General features: G+C 31.7%; 2 protein-coding genes across 2 annotated transcripts; one reads left to right on the top strand and one right to left on the bottom strand.

Moving 5' to 3' along the window:
- The first annotated feature begins 8,362 nt into the window (after positions 1–8,362).
- LOC109804342 (protein unc-13 homolog) lies at positions 8,363–15,007 on the top strand. The gene is made up of 6 exons (XM_020366159.3): positions 8,363–8,872; positions 9,785–10,223; positions 11,423–12,301; positions 12,827–13,285; positions 13,412–13,598; positions 13,788–15,007. The coding sequence occupies exons 1-6, from the start codon at positions 8,499–8,501 to the stop codon at positions 14,741–14,743; spliced, it is 3,294 nt and encodes a 1,097-aa protein (XP_020221748.1). The 5' UTR covers positions 8,363–8,498; the 3' UTR covers positions 14,744–15,007.
- A 2,522-nt stretch (positions 15,008–17,529) lies between these two features.
- OTP80 (Tetratricopeptide repeat (TPR)-like superfamily protein) lies at positions 17,530–19,573 on the bottom strand. Its single transcript, XM_020365796.3, has one exon. The coding sequence runs from the start codon at positions 19,460–19,462 to the stop codon at positions 17,564–17,566; it is 1,899 nt and encodes a 632-aa protein (XP_020221385.2). The 5' UTR covers positions 19,463–19,573; the 3' UTR covers positions 17,530–17,563.
- Positions 19,574–20,442: the final 869 nt, after the last annotated feature.

The following is a 20,442-nucleotide window of genomic DNA, read 5'->3' as shown; positions in this document are numbered from 1 at the left end:
TTTTTGTGACTTATTTAATATTAGAGGAATAAAATGGTAAAAATAATAGGATTAAAACAATAAAATTATCAATTTGTTTTCTTTAAGTATTTTCTAAATTTCTATGCTCATTTAAAATAGGAATATTTTATGAGTGCAATGTCTACTTTTTTTTATAAGAGTAAATGTCTTTATTTAAATATGCTTAAGTTAAAAAAAATGTGTGACAATTACTCTCATTCCTCTTAATGTATATCCCCTCCTACCAACACAATATACATATACATGACCAAAGGGTTAAAAAAATAAAAATAAAAATTAAATAATAACATACATTAGTGAACTAAATTATGACACGTTTAATGAGTAAAAAAGTAATAAATCTTTTAGTCAAAAAAATATAGTATATTATAATAATAAAAAATAAGAAGGGATTGATAGACTTACTCTACTAAATAATTCATGTTGTACACCAAGTATTCATCCGATCAATTAAAATTCTTTAATGTATAGATCAAATTTATAAAAAATTTAAAAAAATTAAAAATTATTTGATACTCCATTTCATTAATTTAAATTGATGGATAATTATAAAAAAACATTTTATATGTTATGTTGAATCTATCTAATGAAGTATCATATGATTTTCAATTTTTTTAAAATTTGTAAACTTAACTATACATTAAAAACTTTTAATTTAATAGTTGAATTTTTAAAAATTTGATTTAAAACATTAGTTATTGAATATAGAATAGATCTATCAAAATTTACTTTTAAAGTAAGTAAATTTTTTCTTCATAAAAAATTAAGATATATAATTTTATCAGAGAGAAAGTAATTAAACAATAAAAAAAATATTAATATATTTTATTATATTAGATATAATAAGATAATTAAAATATATTTAATAATATATATTTTATAAAAATAATTAATTTTTTATATAAAAAAAATGAATAAAATTTTAGTGAGGCAACTTCCCCACTACTGTGAACGTATATCCATTGTTGTATATATATGTATTAATTGAGAATTTATTGTTGTTCTATTTTACAAACCTTGAATTTACTCTAATTAGATCTATTAGGTGATGAGTTTATGTATTCTGAAGGTTTAGGTTTTACATGTATGAATTTAGGGATTTTGGGTTTAATTAGATGAAGTGATGAGGTAGTGATATCATTGGAATATGATATTTAACTTTGGGATGATTATACATATATTAGATAATTTTATGATTTGATGCAAAATATAAAAGAAAATGATGAGAACCATGCATGAATCAATTGAGGCACGATCGTTCTTGAAGAAAGCATGCCTGTGTAAACATGTGGTGGAGGTACCACATTATTGGTGTTTAAGAAAGCACACTCGTGCATGACCTAAATTGAGAAAATCACGACTATGCTTAATAGAGCATTCGTGCATGCTTTAATTTAGTGAGACAACCGACCCCGTACCTCGCTAAAAACTAACTATCAATGAAAAGGAATTTTTTTTTTTTTTTTTTGTCCCTGGAGTATCTACTGTCGATAGCAGTGATTAATCTCCTCGTTACGTTGGAAATAACAGTGATTAATCTCCTCGTTACGTTGGAGGTACCTCAAAAGATAAGATAGTTGATCCCAATCTTCTATATTATTTGAGAAAAGAGAGGTGTAGAATAATATGAAATGAGAAACTAATTCATTATCCTTTAATAACTCCCCTTAACCCATCCACATTCATTGGATTATAGAAATTAACCCAAGTCAAACATCTTAGATTCTATTCTTTTATTAATCATAACAATTATAACACCTCAAAATAACACTATATTATATAATTAATATTTTCACAACCCTTCATTTAACTAATTTTAAAAAAAAAAAACATTTAATTTTATTAATTATTTTTAGAAAACTTAGAGTCTTATATGCCTGAATGCAGTCATGGAATCGTGCAACGATGCAAACTCAACGCAAGAAACCCATCACCCACTCACAAACCCCAAAGAGGTGAGACCTTCTACTGGTAACCTAACGAACCATGTCCACCACTCGCACCCAACACGCTGAGGCCTAACACCTTAAACCCAAAGTAATAGCAATTCGTAATTTCACTAAAATTTATAAGATAATAGTTTGTTTATATATAATCTTATAAGTAGTCATGTTGTCCTTGATCTAAATTTTTATTTTTTAAAAAAAAATTAAATTATATCGGAAGATTAAAAGTCTCGAGAGATGAATAAATTAATTTACAATCTGTAGACCTCGCAATTGTTTTAAAAATTGATATATGCATATTGAATCAATATTTTGGGGCAGTACAAGAGAAGATTAATGAGGATTAAAATTGCATTACCTAATTTTATGATGCTGATTATTTATTAATTATAATAATTAAAAATCATAAAAAAGGAAAATACAATATTTTTCTTAGGAGATGAAATCAATTTTAATGATATTAAAAGTAAACAATAAATGTATAATATTATATTATTTAAAACATAATTATAAATTTATAAAGGAAATTATATACGTTATATTAAAAATGAAAATATAATTAATTTCATAAATACATTATTGTATTATAAATAAAAAATATGAATTAATTATGTTTTTAGTCCTCTAAATTAAGGGTAATTATTTTTTTTATTCCCAAATTTAAAATTTAAGTTTTTAGTTTCTGTAATTTTAAAAAAAATATTGTTTTAGTCTTTATATATTCTTTTGATCTCTCAAACTTAAAACATGTGTTTTTAGTTCTTAAAATATAAAAAATATTATTTTAGTCCCTCAAATTTTCAGTCTCTTAAATTTAAAATTTATCATTTTAGTCCTTGTAATTTTAAAAATAATTTTAGTCTTTTATAAGCATTGATAGCATAATTGATACTTACACATTAAGATAATTTTATAGCATTAGTTGTTTTAATATGATATTTTTTACTGATAATAATACTAGTAATAACATAATTGACAATGATAATTTAAGACAATTTTATAGTATTAGTAATAATATAATTAAAAGTCATAGATTAAGACAACTTTGTTGTATTAGTTGGTCTAATGTGATGTTGTCACAAACAATGACACTAGTAAATTAAACAATTATATGTGACAAACTAATTAATGACATTTGAGCATAGAGGTTAAAATAATATTTTTATATTTTGGGACTAAAAACATATTTTAAATTTGAAGGACCAAAAACATAAATTATGAATTTTAGGGACCAAAACAATACATACCTCAAATTTGAAGGATTAAAAACATAATTAAGTCTAAAAATATATATAAAAATATAGTTTGGACACACATTCAAAAATAAATTAATTGTATTTATTTAATACTTACTTAAAAAAAAGACATTTCGAGCATTCATGTAATTTATGTAAAACAATAAAAATAAAATAAATTAATGTTGAATATGTGTGAGCAGTTAACTATTAGAATGTGTGAGCGATTCTGGAGAGTTATTTAAAGAATGTGAGATATTTGAAAAAAAGATTAAGTAGAAAAAAAATGAATAAAAATTGAAAGAAAAAAAAAATGGGAAAAAGGGTGTTTTGATATTTAAGAGGCAAAACGATCAACAAAATGCGTGCATCAAAATGGCATGTCTCCTTTATTAATAGTATCAAAAAAAATTAATTATCTTAACTTATACGTATGTATGTATAGGAGAGATTCACTTACTTCAAAAGTAAGTCTTGTTAGACTTACTTAATTCAATAACTTATGTTCTACATCATATTTCAGTGATGCAATTGTTAAATTAAAAGTTTTTAATGCATAAATAATGTCTACACTTAAAAAAAAATTATTTGATATTTCGTTTCATTGTTTCAAATTGACCGATAATCATAAAAACATTTTATACATTGATTTGAATTTTTATAATGAAGTATCATATGATTTTCAAATTTTTGAAAATTTAGTAGACTTGATATATACATTAAGAAATTTTAATTCAACAATTGAATTATTGAAATTTGATATAAAATATGTGTTATTAAGTAGAGTAAGTCTACCAAGATTTACTGTTTATATAAGTGGATCATTTCTCTCTCTCTCTCTCTCTCTCTCTCTCTCTCTCTCTCTCTCTCTCTATATATATATATATATATATATATATATATATATAAAGGAGGGATCCATTTACTCCATTCAATAACTCTTTGTAACACCCAACTTTTATTTTTATTTTATTATTATTATTATTATATTATTAAAGGTATTTTCGTAAATTTATTAAAGTTATAGGGGTAATTTGGTAACTTGGAACGGGCTGTTCCAAAAATGGAACGGGTCGTTCCAAGCATTAAAAATGTGTTGTTTTTGTTGTTGCAGAACGGCCTTGGAACGGGCCGTTCCGGAAGAAGAACGGGCCGTTCCGGAAGAAGAACGGGTCGTTCAGCTGAGATGGAGAACGGGCCGTTCTGGTTTCAGAACGGGCCGTTTTGCTTTTTGGGAACGGGCCATTCTAGTTGAAAAATTTTCCCATGTTTGAAGGATCCGGAACGGGCCGTTCCGAAATCAGTACGGGTCGTTCCGGGTGCGTCAGATTGCCTATAAATAGGGGCAAGGGGGTGAAAATTTTATACAGAGTAAGAAAGTGAATTCCTAGAGAGAGAAAGAGAAGAGAGAGAGAGAGAGAGAGAGAGAGAGAGAAAGAAAGAAAGAAAGAAAGAAAGAGAGAAGGAAAGAAAAAAAGGGAATCCAGAGGAAGAGACCCTGCCCAAGTTTCAACTCCGCTTATCCAGGTAAGGGGGGAGTGAGAACCTCGCTCAGGGGTGTGGGGATAATTGTTGGATAGTTTGTCGGATTGGCCCCCAATCCCTTGCCGTTGTTCTGTTTGATTTTCTATTTACTCTACTTTGTTCTTTGTTGAAGGTGCTGTTGTTCTGTTTGATTTTCTATTTACTCTACTTTGTTCTTTGTTAAAGGTGCCGTTGTTCTGTTTGATTTTCTATTTACTCTACTTTGTTCTTTGTTGAAGGTGTCGTTGTTCTGTTTGATTTTGCTCTTTGTTGAAAGTAATAAATGAATATGAAATTAATGTTAATAATAAATGAGTTTTAATATGAACAAGAATGCTCTTTGGATCTCTGTGAATGCCTGTGCGGACCTTATGAGGAGTATTTATGACATGACCATGTGAAATATGGACAAATGACATGAGACCTAAGAATGGACTATTGAGACAAACTATGATTATGAGACTATGACAAATGAGGACATGATATACTTGATGAAATCTTGTAATAAGTTAAATGTTGAGTTAATGAAATAATGAATGTGTGACATGCATCATATGCATATATTACTCCAGGTGTGCCGTTGAGGCCGCATACCAGTGATGTAACTTGCTAACAAGGTGTACCTTGGGGTCACCAGTGATGTAACTTGCTAACAAGGTGTACCTTAGGGTCACCAGTGATGTAACCAGGTGTACCTTAGGGTCACCAATGATGTAACCAGGTGTACCTTAGGGTCACCAATGATGTAACCAAGTGTACCTTTGGGTCACCAGTGATGAATTGTGAAACTTCCTTATGGCGCCAATGCATGCATTTATGAGTCGAGTCCATGACATCATAGCATGATAAATGAATATATATGTGATATTGATTATTTATGTATGTTATTTACATGTGACTTATATTTGTTGTGTGTGTGGGGTATTTAACCTTTATTTCTGCACCTGAAACTGAGTGAGATGTTTCTCACTCCCTTGTTGTTCTTGTATATGTTTAAATTATGATGCAGGTGATCAGCATCATGAGGATGTTGGTGATGAGGCTTAAAGGCTTCAATTGGGCATGCTCTGATAGGATGTGACATCGGGGCATAGTTAACTTAGTTTAATATGTTATTGTTTTAATAACTTTAGTTTCTCTTCTTTTGTAATTTCTAACGAAGAGATAACGTAGATAAAGTTTATAATTCAAGGAAAATATATGTTAAGAATTGTAATTTGAATGTTCTTGATAAAAGACCAGAATGAATATCTTTGTTATATTTTTATTACATGATTTGGAAAATATAAATTAATCCCTAACCAGGAGACACTGCCACCTTTACTGGAGTTAATTTATATTTCCTGTATTATTATATATATATATATATATATATATATATATATATATATGATTTCTTGTTATCATTAAATTGTATTAAAAATCTTAACTTCTTTTCTTTTATAATTTTTACATTGGAGTTATGATTTATGAGTTATGAATGTGAATCTTCTACCTTGTGATATTTGAGACATTTGTCAACTATGAAAGATTTTATTTACTCAAAAAGAAAGAAATTTTTTTTTATTACATTTGTTGTATATTAATGTTGGGGTAGAAGGGTGTCACACTCTTGCTCTATATCAAATTTCAATTATCCAATTGTTAAATTTAAAGTTTTTAATACACAGATCAAATATGTAAATTTTTTAAAAATTTAAAAATCATTTGATATTTCGTTTCATTAATTCAAATTGACGGATAACATGTTTTTATGATTATCTGTCAATTTGAATTAATGAAATGAAGTATTAAATGATTTCTAAATTTTTTAAAAATTTGCAGATTTGATTTGTGCATTAAAAACTTTAAATTCAATGGTTGAATCGTTGAAATTTATATTTTTCTTTATCATTATATTGTCCTCATCTTCATTATTACAATCGTCATTTTCGCCATATCACCATCACCATTGTCACCACCACAACCATTGTCATCGTCACCACTAACATCACCATCTCCACCATTATTGTTATCACCATCGCTATTGCCATTAATGTCACCACTAGTGCCAGTTGGTTGTGGCAACGATGATGACAACGATTATGATAGTTGTGGCAACAATTGTACTAACCATCACCACCACCGTTGTTTGTCACCGTCGTCACCACCACCATTACTGACAATGATGAATTTCGTGGCTATGATAGTGGGGGTGTGGTAATATGGCAAAGGTGTGGTGGAGGTGGAAGTAATAAAGATAATGACAACAATGATAAAGAGAACTGGGATAGTAAAAATACATGGTAACTTTATTTGTAATTTTTTTTTTTATCTAAAATGTTTATTTTAATCTAATTAAGAGATTTTATTAGTCGTTCTCATGTTCTCTTATTAACAAGTTTTTTCACTTGAGTCATCATATATATATATATATATATATATATATATATATATATATATATATATATATATATATATATATATATATATACATACACACACACATACACATACACATAGAGGGGTAGAAAGGATCCACTTACTACAAGAGTAAGTCTTTATTAGTAGATTTACTCCACTTAATAACTCATGTTGCACATTAAATTTCAACAATATGACTATTAAATTAAATGTTCATAATATGTAGATCTAGTCTACAAATTTTTGCAAAGTTTGAAAACTATATAATATGTCGTTATAGATTCAAATTAATATATAAAATACTTTTTAGAATATTGTTCAAAAAATTTTAAAAATTCATAAATTTGATATATGCATTAAAAACTTTAAATTCAATGGTACAGTTGAAATTTGATATAAAATGCGAGTTATTAAGTAACATGAATATTAATTTACTCTTAGAGTAAGTTGATCACTTTTCACATACACATATATGTGTAATCATAATTACACACTACGAATCTGATTGGTTGAAAGGAAGGAAGAAAAGAAGAGGGAAGGAGTTAAAAATTTTATATTTGATTAATAAAAAGGGAAAGGATAAGGGCTGGCATTTTTCTTGTCTGGTTCTCAAAAGGATAAAAAGCATTTTAAAAATTAATTTACCTTTATATCTATGTAATTCTAAACCCTAAACATATAAAATAAAGATATTTTGGACATTATATTAAAAAAAATTTCCATTCCCTCCAAATCTCTCAATATTAGAGGAAAATTAAAATTAGGTGAAGAGAGATTTTGCTCCCCTTCGGTCTCTTCCAACCAACCATAATGTACATAAAATTATTAGTCACAATTATTTTAAATTATAATATATATTTATCACAATTATCTCAAATATGATAATTGCATAGTTATAAAAAAAAGTAAAATAAAAATAAAAATTTCAATTGTATTTTGGCAAGAACAAAAATAAAATGTAGTGTCATAAATAACTAATAATTTATAAAAATTGATAGCGTGATATGATCATAAAACCCATCTTTAAAAACATGGTATTGAACATCGATTATGGAATAGCAATAGAAGGAAAGACATTGAGAATTGAGAAGTGTTGATTTGTGTTTTCTTTTTTTAAACGGCAAGGAAAATTTTAGATAACTTTGCTAACCCAACGCATCATCATCACCAATATAGTAATACCACTTTCTCAAAATCACAACCGTCACTAACAGAAAAACCCGCCAAGAATATCCTATTCACAAGTTCATCACTTCCCTCTCTCTTTTCTTTTTCTCTCCATTCTCCACCGTATATATTAAAAAAAAAAACCAAACAAATCAGCCTCCACCACCCTCTCTCCACATTTTGCGTCGCATGCCACCACCTCATGGGTCTCCACGCCCGCCGCCGCGACTCCGCTCCCGGCCCCTTCCCTCCACTGTCCCCCACCATTTCCATCCCTCCGCCACAAATCCTCCATCACCATGACCCCACCCCGGATCCCTTCCCTCCCTCCGCTTTCGACGCTCGCCGCACCGGGGGCCACAACCGCCGTGAATCGCTACCCGGCCCGCTGTTCCCTCCCCTCTCGCCGCCGCCGACAAATGTCCACTCCCGCCGTGACTCCTACCCCGGACCCTTCCCCAACTTTCCCTCTCCCACCTCCCATGAATCTGACTCCGGCCTCCTCCCTTCCACCTCATCGCCCTCCGTCCACCACTATTATCATCGTGATCTTGGTTGCCATTCCAACAAACGAAGGTAACCATCATGTCAAAACTATTTCATTTTAAAGACAAAAAACATTATAAAAAATGATCGCAATGAGAAGGGATCAAGAAAAAAATATCAGCAATCACTGAATTTATTACGGGATAGCTCATAATGTTTCTATCGATCTATTATGCGTCTTTGCATCTAGCATTGGGTAGACCCCATATAGTTACTGTGTCATAGCTCTACCCTATATTTTATTTCAGTTCTTCGGCAATAATCGCACAAACTTTTTAAATTATGGATACAAAAATCCAAATTCAATATGTAATTTTAGTATTTAAAGAATATTCTTTCATAATCTAATTTTTCAAGATCAAACTTAATCTTAGCTATTTATCAAAACTATCTAAAAGTATAAAATGAATTTTTTTTATCAATTGAAATCAACGCATGTATTCATTCTTCATAAAGACTCTTTCATCCGAGTCCTAAATTGTTGTCTACAAATCATAACTGTGATCGCAACGTAAAGAATTTTAGATTCACCAATAGAACTACAATTGTGACTATATCAATACATAGAACCATGAATTTCATTTAACGTTTTTATGTATCATACATGCAATAGTTGAATTTAATTTATAAAAAAGTTTGATTATATATACATCACTTTAAATTCACTACAATCATGAATCCCATTTAACTTTTTCATATATTAAACATGCACATGTTGATTTTAATTTAGAAAAATGTTTGATCACGTAAAAGGTTTTAGATTCACCGCGAATGGATCAATAATTTAGAATCCTGAATTTCATTTTCAAGTTTTTTACGTATCAAACATAAGCAACTGTGGAGAAATTTATTTAGAAATCATGTCATGTTATTAATGAAAAGAAAGATCATATGCATGCATGTATCATCTCTAACAAAATGTTAAGTACTATTTTGTTACAGGGTGTGTCTCCACGACAAGGAAAGCGACCTAGCGTGGCCGTTTGACAAGCTTGAAGGTCTTGACCACGATGACATAAGGGAAACGGCGTATGAGATCTTCTTCACGGCGTGTCGGTCCTCGCCGGGGTTCGGTGGCCGGAGCGCGATCACGTTTTATTCTAAGCACGAGGGGAACGGTGGGGGGACGAGTCCGGCGCCGGCGTTGCAGACGAGTAGGGTGAAGCGAGCGCTAGGGTTGAAGATGCTGAAAGGCTCCTTGTCTCAGAGGATGATGGGGTCGGCGGCGCCGGCGTCTCCGGTGGCCGACAGGAGTCCCCGGTCTCGGGGCGTGCCGCGGCGGACGATGACCATGGCGGAAGTCATGAGGCTGCAGATGGGGGTGACGGAGCAGAGCGACAGCCGCCTGAGGAAAACCCTCGTGAGGACGCTTGTTGGCCAAGTAAGACAACATGTGCATGCGAACAATTGTTTTTAGTTACGTTATTTGTGCCAAATATTCATTAGACTAAGCTCTCTAAGTGCTAAGAAGAAACTGGACATTTAATTTAGTGAACCACGTTTTTTCCATCGAAAATACTTGGATCTAATACTTGCGTAAAGAATCTAATCTAATTCCATTTAAACCAATGCGACTTCTTATATGTCTTATATAAGGAAAACAAATTTTTATTTGATTTTTTTTTAATTTAATTAAAATACACTGAAAATGTTTTTTTACACCATTATTTAATCATTATTGTAGTGCAAAATAGATTATTGAGTTTTCTAATATTTAAGTTATATTCAAGGAATCTATAGTATAAAAATATTTATGTTGATAGTAAGTTAAAATTAAATTATAATCTTTTGTTCTTTAAAATGTTTGTTGGTTTCTTTTGGGTGGGGTTCTGAATGTTATTTTTACCTTTTTTGGCTGTGGTTCTAGTTTTGCATAATGATCAATGACTAGATTGATGACAAATATTTGGGTTGAAATGGCAATGTAGTCCCTATTTTTAGTTAGTTGAATTGAGTTATCAGCTAATCTTTAATAAGAGTGTTTTGCCAATAAAAGGACTATTTTGCTAATTTTCTTCATGTAATAAATTTTAATAATGTACTGTTTCAAGAAAAAAAAAAGAATAATTATCTTTTATTGATTTTAGTCTCTCCAATAATGTATTTCGAGTTTGTTTAAATGTAAGTTAGACGCATTTTTTAGAATTTCTTTATTAAATTTTTTTTTAATTTTAGTAAAGAAATTCTCAAAAATCTTTCTAAATATATATTTAAAAAAGCTCTCGGTCACTTGACATTAAATGGTTGATTATATCTGAGGTGTTAGAAACTCTTTTAATTTGATCACATGTATCAGGAAATCACATTCTCTGAGAGAAGTTCCGGATCTATAAATAGAGAATATTGCCTCTAGTGTTTGCTCTGCATGATTTTGCAAATGCTTAAAATTAGTATCTTATTTTCTTCATCCATAAGTATTTACAGAGTAGTTTATCCAAATTAACAAAGTGGACAAGATGGATTAAGAAAACAATGAATCTAACAACATATAAAAGGCTCTTGTAACACTAAATATACCAACACATGTACACTAATGAAAAGTTCTTGTTTTTTTTTCCTTTCAAAACACTTGAATTGCAGCTTGGTCGACAAGCAGAAACAATCATTCTCCCTTTGGAACTCCTTCGCCACCTAAAGCCTTCAGAGTTCAACGATTCCCATGAGTACCACTTGTGGCAAAAGAGGCAACTCAAGCTCCTAGAAGCAGGTCTCCTCTTGCACCCTTCAATCCCCGTAGAAAAGACAAACACATTCGCAATAAACCTCAGGGGCATAATCCGCAGTGCAGAATTCAAGCCACTAGACACAGGCAAAAACTCAGACACAATGAGAACCTTCAGCAACTCAGTGGTGTCGTTATCCATGAGAAGCCCCAATGACAGCACCACCAACATTTGCCACTGGGCCAATGGCTACCCTGTCAACATCCACCTCTACATTTCCCTCCTCCAATCCATTTTTGACCTTAAGGATGAGACTTCGGTGCTTGATGAGGTTGATGAGCAACTTGAGTTGATAAAGAAAACATGGTCAACACTAGGGATCAATAGGCCAATTCACAATGTGTTGTTCACATGGGTGTTGTTTCAACAATATGTGGAAACTGAGCAGGTGGAGCCTGATCTTCTTTGTGCTTCACATGCCATGTTGAATGAGGTGGCAAATGATGCCAAGAAAGAAAGGGAGTCCTTTTATGTAGAGATATTGAAAGCTGTTCTTAGTTCACTGCAGGAGTGGGCAGATAAGAGATTGCTTAACTACTATGAGTATTTCCAGGGAGCAGATATCGGACAAATTGAAAACCTTCTTCCAGTGGTGTGTTTAGCATCCAAGGTTTTGGGGGATGTTACAAGTTCGGATGGAGGAGGGCAAGAGAATGGAGATAAAACTAAGGTGGATTCCTCCGAGAATCAAGTTGATGATTATATTCGTTCTTCAATCACAAATGCTTTTCAAAAGGTAGGAACAATCCCAAATGTTGATGTTAGAAGAATATATATATATATATATATATTTTCCATGAGCATAATTTACACAGTGTCTGAAAATAAATAATTAAAAATTAATATACGTTCGTAAAACATGACTTCTTTTATTTAAATATTATTTTAATATTGACAAAAATTGGTCTTGGAAGCATCATGTAGACCCGTATGCATATAATTTGGCTTAAATATATTCTTGGTCAGTTGGTCATTAAAAAATATGATTATTATATTTTATTTTAATCTGTGTTTAAATTTTATTAATTTGTTGTTCTCACATTTCAGAAAAGCTGCATTTTTAGTTGCTCTCCAAAGACTAAAAACCTGTATTTTATTTGTATTTTTAAAGGACTAAAATTTATTGTGTTTGAACAGATTTAAAACATGTTTAAGCCTAATGGACTTTTTATACATAATGGTTATTTACTTGTTGAACTTTCTGCTTTTTAGTTCAGAAGTGAAAAAAAATAATCATATCTTTGTTTTTTGATGATTGCAGGCAATGGAAGCAGCTAATGCAAAATGTGCTGAATTGGAATCAAAGCATGAAATAGGTGAATTGATGTTTCAATTAGCTCAGGAGACAGAATATTTAGCAATGAGAGAGAGACAAAATTATAGTCCAATATTAAAGAAATGGCACACCATAGCAGCTGCAGTAGCAGCATTGACACTTAACAATTGTTATGGGCAAGTGCTAAAACAATTTTTAAGTGAAACGACCGTATCAATAGTAGCTGAGGTAATTTTAGTATTGCAGAGGTCTAAAATGCTAGAAGATGTTTTGGTTCAAATGGTAGTTGAAGATTCAGCTGATTGTGAGGATGGTGGCAAAACAGTAGTGAGAGAGATGGTTCCTTTTGAAGTTGAGCCAACCATATTGATTCTTGTTAAGAAATGGATAGATGAATCACTGAACAAAGGGAGAGAGTGTTTGCAGAGAGCAAAAGAAAATGAAGTAAGTTTTACCCTCTTTCCTACAAATAAAACAGGAGGGAGAACACAACATATTGTGCATTAAGAAAATTATGTGATATATTTTTGTTTTGAAGTTAGTTTGTGCATTGTTTTCTTCTTTATTCAGGCATGGAATCCAAAGTCTAAATCAGAGCCATGTGCAAAATCAGTAGTAGAGCTGATGAATTTGTCCAAGAAGATTGTGCAAGAATTCTTTCAAATTCCAATACCAATAACTGAAGATTTAGTTCAAGAACTTGCTGATGGGTTACAAAAAATCTTCCGTGATTACGTTATGTTTGTTGCAGCATGTGGTAAGTACTCTTAAAGCTAAATTTGTTTACTCTAAAAAGCTCCACAGACTTGTTTTGTTTGAATTTTGAAATACAAGATAGGAAATGTTATACTAATAGTACTTGTTATTTTAATCAAGTCACAATGACTAGGAAGCAACAAAGATTATAACATTCTGATTTTTCATATTTTGATCTAATGCCTCTCAGGTTTGAAAGAAAACTACACTCCCACTCTTCCCCCACTAACCAGGTGCAACAGGAATTCAAAGTTTCACAAGCTGTGGAAGATAGCTAGTCCTTGCAGTGTTAGTTGTGAAGATCCACACATATATGGAATATATGAAGCTAATCATCCTCACTCATGCACTAGCCGTGGAACGCAACGCCTCTACATTCGTGTCAACACCTTACACTATCTCCTTTCTCATATCCCCTCACTTGACAAATCACTCTCCTTAACACAAGGAATTGTTCCTTCAAATCGCCACAGTTCCACAAACAGCACTTCATACTTTGAAACAACCAACACTGCCATCCTAGCAGCCTGCCAGCATGTCTCAGAAGTTGCTTCTTATCGTCTCATGTTCTTGGACTCAAGCACTTTCTTCTACGACAGCCTCTACGTCGGCGATGTAGTCAATTCTCGGATCAACAACGTGTTGACAATCCTTAAGCATAACATCAAACTAATGACAGCAATTCTGACAGAAAGAGCTCAGTCACTTGCTGTGAAGGAAGTTATGAAGGCCTCATTTGATGCATTCCTCACGGTTTTGCTTGCTGGTGGAACCACCAGGGTGTTCAATGAATCTGATCACCAAAACATACAAGAGGACTTTCACAGTTTGAAGCAGGTATTCCACTCTTGTGGAGAAGAACTGATAGCAGAAAATGTGGTGGAGAAAGAGGCTGAGGTAGTGGAGGGAGTGATAGCACTAATGGGAATGAGTACTGAAAAATTGATGGAAAACTTGACTACCTTATCAAGTGAGATAAAGGGTGTCGGAGTATTTGGGAATGGTCAGAAGTTGCCAATGCCACCAACTACAAGAAAGTGGAGTAGAACTGACCCCAACACAATATTGAGGGTGTTGTGCTATAGAAACGATCGAATTGCGAATCATTTCTTGAAAAGGACTTTCCAAATAGCAAAGAGGAGATGACAACATAGAGGCATATCAATAAACTTTTTGTAAAACATGTAGCTACTTAGTTCTTTCCTTCTAACTAGGATGAACAAGTGTTTAGGAGAGGGGGTGAAAATTCTATTAAAAAGAAATAGAAATTGTGGATTAGACAATAGGGAAGATATCAGTTCAAGAAAGAACTGTCTTGCTTTTATCTCCAGGCATGTTCAACTTTCAACTGATTCAAGAAACTATTGCAAACTTCAAATTATATAATTCTGAATTGCGTTTCTGTTAAAAGGGATTATTGTACCTTTTGTGAAGAAAAGGGCGAAGGAAAAAAGCACAACTTCGTCATGTAATTCGGTATTGATGCATTTAGTTCCGGAGTAGATAGTAGCTAGGATGTTGCCACCAATTATATTAGTCTACAGGGTGCAGAAAACAAAATTGCTCGTAACTGAACGAAAATCAGTTATCTTTTACCTTAGTAAACTTAGTGAAAATAAAGGGCTTAATAAGAGAACTTTTCTTGGTTAAAAAGAGAAAAAGATAGAGAGGAAGAGAAGGGCTTTTCAAAAAAGTTATTCTCACAATAGGTTATGCACATAAGTATACAATATACATGAAACAACTAGTATGCTCTTTTTTCATTTGAAACACATTTGATCTTGGATCAATAAAATTTGACGCCAAAACAATTTCAAGAACTTGGCAAATGACAAGGCAATGAGTCATTATATATATTAGCTAAGTCCCTACGCTCATATTTTCTTTGAATAGTAATCCAAATAATGTTCTTTGCATTTGACTTTATTATCTTAAGCTTTATATATACAAGTAAATTATTGGAGATAGGACGGAGACTTCAATGATGTCATTTTTTTTAAGACTCTTGAAAATTTGACAGCAGTAAAAAAAAAAAAAAAAGAAGAAGAAGAAGAGAAATTTGGTTTCTAGGTTTTGATGTATATGGAAGGAGAGAAATGATAATGTGTGAAATAATGTAGAGTTTACAACTACTTTCACTTCCACCTGACATTGTAAATGATTCATAATTGAAAGTTTGCACTAGACAATGAAAAAATAAACCTCATACTCCAATCTTGACTCATGCAATTTCATCATGGTCAATGTTTTGTTGGAGTACTAATTGCAATATCAATGTTGATGTTTTTACTAATTTTGGACACTATGGATATGGAGTTTGCATATGTGTTCATTGTGACAAATTCTTTTCAACTTTAACCAATTGGTATCAAAGTAATATTAAATGTTTGGAGACAGAAACAATGACTTTATTCTATGCATTGAGTCATTGACTTGAGTCATCATTATGAATCTCACGTAATTTGTCATTGAATCTGACTATCAGAAAATTATCAAAGTAGTAACATATAAAAAAAATATATAAATTATGAAACTAACTTTATTTTGAGGAAGTGTGAGGAGATTTTGATTAGAAATTCAAATTTTATTGTCAAATTTCTTTATAAGTAAGCCAATCGAATCGCTCATGATTTACTTTAGAAAGTCTAGATTTCATGTTAATCTAAATGTTCATAAGTTTATACCCTTTTTGTATTGTTTTTTTGTCCAAAAATAGTTGGCTCCACCTAGTGGTAGTTTTAAAATTGCCACTATAATAATTTTATTTTATGAAATTAGATTTTTTTAAAAGTTACAATATTATATAATATAGTTTTAGAATCGCCACTATATTATATTAATATTTATATCATTATTTTCATTGATAGATGTGAATGCTAGTATTTTTGCTTTAAAGATTATATCAAACGTCATATATACTTTAGAGTCAACCATAAGTATACCATAATTTAATTCATTTTTGAAAGATAACACGAATGATGGGACAACAATGTATTTATGTAACATGCCAAAAGTAATACCACCCTTTTAGTTTCTAATAATTTGAAATTTTATATCTAATTACTTAAGACAATATGCAACTTCCCTGCTGCTGCTAAAATACATTTTTGTAAAACAGAATAATTTAAGCTAAGAACAGAGTCTGTGAAATGTTCATGGGTATGATATGTTATATATAAGAATAGTGGTGGAAGTTTTTCAAATAAAAGTTACTATTGAAGATAATTTCATAATAAAAATGAGTACTATGTATAAAAACATGTCTTTCTCTCCATCTCCTAGAAAAATCGGGAAAAATCGGATCTCAGAGAGACAGAGGAGTTATCTTTATTTTTTATTTTCTTACATCCACATATGAGACTCTTACATCTATAACATATAATAAAAGAGATTGTCTCATTTAGTATATATAATTTTTAGATAATTTTATCTTTAAATTTTTTAATTTAAAAATTAATCATTTTTATAAAGATAAAACTCGAATTCAAATTTAAAAATCAAATGCAAATCGATTGATCTACTAAACATTGATAATTTTTAAACATTTTTATTAATTAAGATATAAGGATACAAAATGTCTTAAACCTACAAATAAAAAATAAAAGAGACTCGATTTAGAAAATAATTGGTCGTCCTATATATATATATAAAAAAAAAAACACCTATTTAATACCTTTTTTCTTTCTTATGATGATATATCACTCATTATATCTAAATTAATCTTTCTCTAATCTCTCTCAACGTCCCAAATAGCATGAAGTTCTCATATATTTTTATCCTTTCATTTAATATTGTTGCAGTTGTTTTTTTAATCTGTTTATAGAAGCTATAATAATACAGATTATATAAAAATACAATTAATATTCTTGTTTATATTGAAGAAAACAATATTTCTTATTGTCTTTTTCTCTTTTATCAATTGAACTCTAACATTTGTTTTCAATTTATACAAAAACTGTTTATTACTCACCAGTAATCCTTACAAGAACATTCTCCGTTTTCAAAATGGTGGAATCTATTGCGATCTCTAACCACAATTTTCCGCCTAGTAATCTTTGCTACGAGCTTGATCATTGCGTGGCAATCATCACATATCCTTAAATTTTTCCCAATTCTAAGAGTCGTGTAAGCTTCAGTTGAGATTAATCCATAGCATATAGCAAGTCTCTCACTATGTACAGCCAAAGCCAATTCCTTCTTTTTATCATCAATATCATGTAAAGCAACTTCAGTTGCTGGTGAATAACCTTCCAACTTTGTCAAATAGTTTAACTCCTCCAACTTCTTGTAGATTCTTTTCCTCTCTGGGTGTCTAAGGTCTCCTGAAAGGAACTCATGAATTGCATTATTGACTTCAATAGAACTACAACCTGGTTCCTTTATGATTCCTCCCTTCTCCATCTTTTCTCTAACATCTGCAGCATAATTCCATCTTCCCAAAGAAGCATAGAAATTTGACAGCATGATGAAGGATCCAGAATCTATCCTAGAATGTTCGCTCAAAAGTTTTGCAGCCTTTTCTCCTATCTCTATGTTCCTATGGATTTTACAAGCACTTAATAAAGAACAAAGCATTTTATCATCAGCTTCTATTCCCATCCTCCCAATGAAGTCAAAGGCCTCTTCAAGCCTACCTACCCTACCAAGAATGTCAACCATGCAGCCATAGTGCTCCACCTCTTGTTCAACCCCATGAACCGTTTCCATTGAATGAAATATCTCACAACACAGATCCACCAACCCTCCATGGCTACAAGCATTCAAAACCCCAACAAATGTTATACCATTTGGCCTAATCCTCTCCTCAAGCATTTCCCTAAACAATTCAACAGCCTCGATGCTCTTCCCATGCAAAGCCAAACCCCCAATCATGGAATTATAAGTAGACACATCTTTCATTCTCACCCCATCAAACAATGATAGTGCCTCATCAATGTCACCACACCTCGAATACATGTTGATCAACGCGCCGGCGACAAACCGGTTAACCTCAACCCCACACTTGCGCATGTAAGCGCGAATCCATCGACCGAGCTCCAATGCTCCCAACTGAGCACAGGCAGACAACACACAAACAAAGGTAACCTCATTAGGCTCCACACCCTTCACCTGCATCTCCCTAAACATCTCCAACCCCCTATTGAACTCCCCATTCCTCACCAACCCATCGATCACCGCCGTCCAACACACAGTGTCCCGCGTCCTCATCTCATTGAACACCCCAATCGCCTCCTCAACCCTCCCACAATCAAAAAACGAACCCATCATAACGGTACACGCCACGACATCTCGTTCAGGCATTTTACCAAACACCTTCCACGCATCTTCCAACACCCCGCATTTCCCATACAACTCAATCAGCTTCAACGCTATGGACCGATCCAAACACAACCCAGATTTCAAAACAAGCCCATGAACCTCTCTGGCCCTTTCCAAAGCGCGTTGGAGCACGCAGGCTTTCAACACTGCAGTGACCGCATAGCTATCAGCCATAACAAGGTTATGACCCATTTGGCAAAACAAGTCGATGGCATCGTTGTAAGAGCCAAAGGACACAAACCCATCAATGAGGGAAGTGTAAAGGTACACGTTTGGGTTTTGGGTGCAGCGGAAGAGCTTGGTGGCGTGGTGGATGGTGTTCAGCTTGCAATATAGGCGAAGAAGTTCGAAGGCTACAAAAGGGTCTTGTGAAGTTCTGGTTTTTATGGCTTGAGCGTGTATTGATTGAACATGTTTCAGGTTCTTGCGGTTCTCGTTAAGGAGTGAGATTAGGGTTCTACGAAGATGGGAATCATTGGAGTTAGAAGGTGGATTTGACAAGTGGTGTAGGTTTGCCGTTATAGATGGCACGGTAGAAACAACCATTTCATGGACAAGATTCTTGTTCTTCTTCCCCGTTTGGATATGGGGTTTCGCAACCCAAAATCAGCATATTTTACTTTTGTCTCTTAACTTATCTAGAATCTACTTCTATAAAGTGGCATTTCATGCTCAAGACGATTTCATAATCCACATTTTGAATCCACATTTTCTTAGTTGTTTTTTAGATAAAGTATCACAATTTAATATTTATAATATAATATTTATCACAAAAATTCAATCTATTCATTAATTAAAAAGTACAATCATCGAATTACTTTGTTTCTAATTTTTCTTACATTACATTCTGAAAACATTCTTTGATACATTTGTTTGAAAAATTGTAAGTGTAGCTGTAGCCTCCATTTTGAGATGTGTTTTTGTTATAGAACACAAATTATATAAACAAGTGGGGCCTCGATGTATTTCTTGTAAAATAAAAAATAAAGAAAATAAAATGAAAAGAAAAGTTATGTTAGTAAATATAAGTGAGTGTACGTAAAAATAATTGGTGAGAAATGTTAAGCAAAGTGAGAGAAGAGATGTTAAAAAACAAAAATTAAAGGATAATTGATGCATATATAATGTAATTTAATGTTAAAATAGTCCTAATAAAATAGAAATAAAAAGTAATAGATAAAAAGTGACTTTTATTTTTATTACAAAATAAATAAATATGTATAATAATAATACAAGTTGTATAATACTTATTAAATTAGCGCATTTTATTATACTTTTAAGAATGTCCCTTTTTAATTTTGATTCTTGAAAAGGAAATTTTTTTTTTAATGATATATGTTGTTGAGAAATTGGATTGACCATCCGAATTTCTCACGGCAACTTTTTTTATTTATTTAATTTTAAATTTAAATTTAAATTTTGAAAGATTAATTTAATTAAGTTAACTCATAAAACATAATTAAATAATTAGTAAATAAAATTATTAATTTATAATTAAATTTTTTATTCTATAAATTCACAGGATT

Source organism: Cajanus cajan, chromosome 1 (assembly GCF_000230855.2).
Source record: "Cajanus cajan strain Asha chromosome 1, NIPB_CcT2T_4, whole genome shotgun sequence".
NCBI classification, from domain to species: domain Eukaryota; kingdom Viridiplantae; phylum Streptophyta; class Magnoliopsida; order Fabales; family Fabaceae; genus Cajanus; species Cajanus cajan.
The sequence above is the reverse complement of the archived record's forward strand: the minus strand, read 5'-3'. Positions and strand labels throughout refer to the sequence as shown.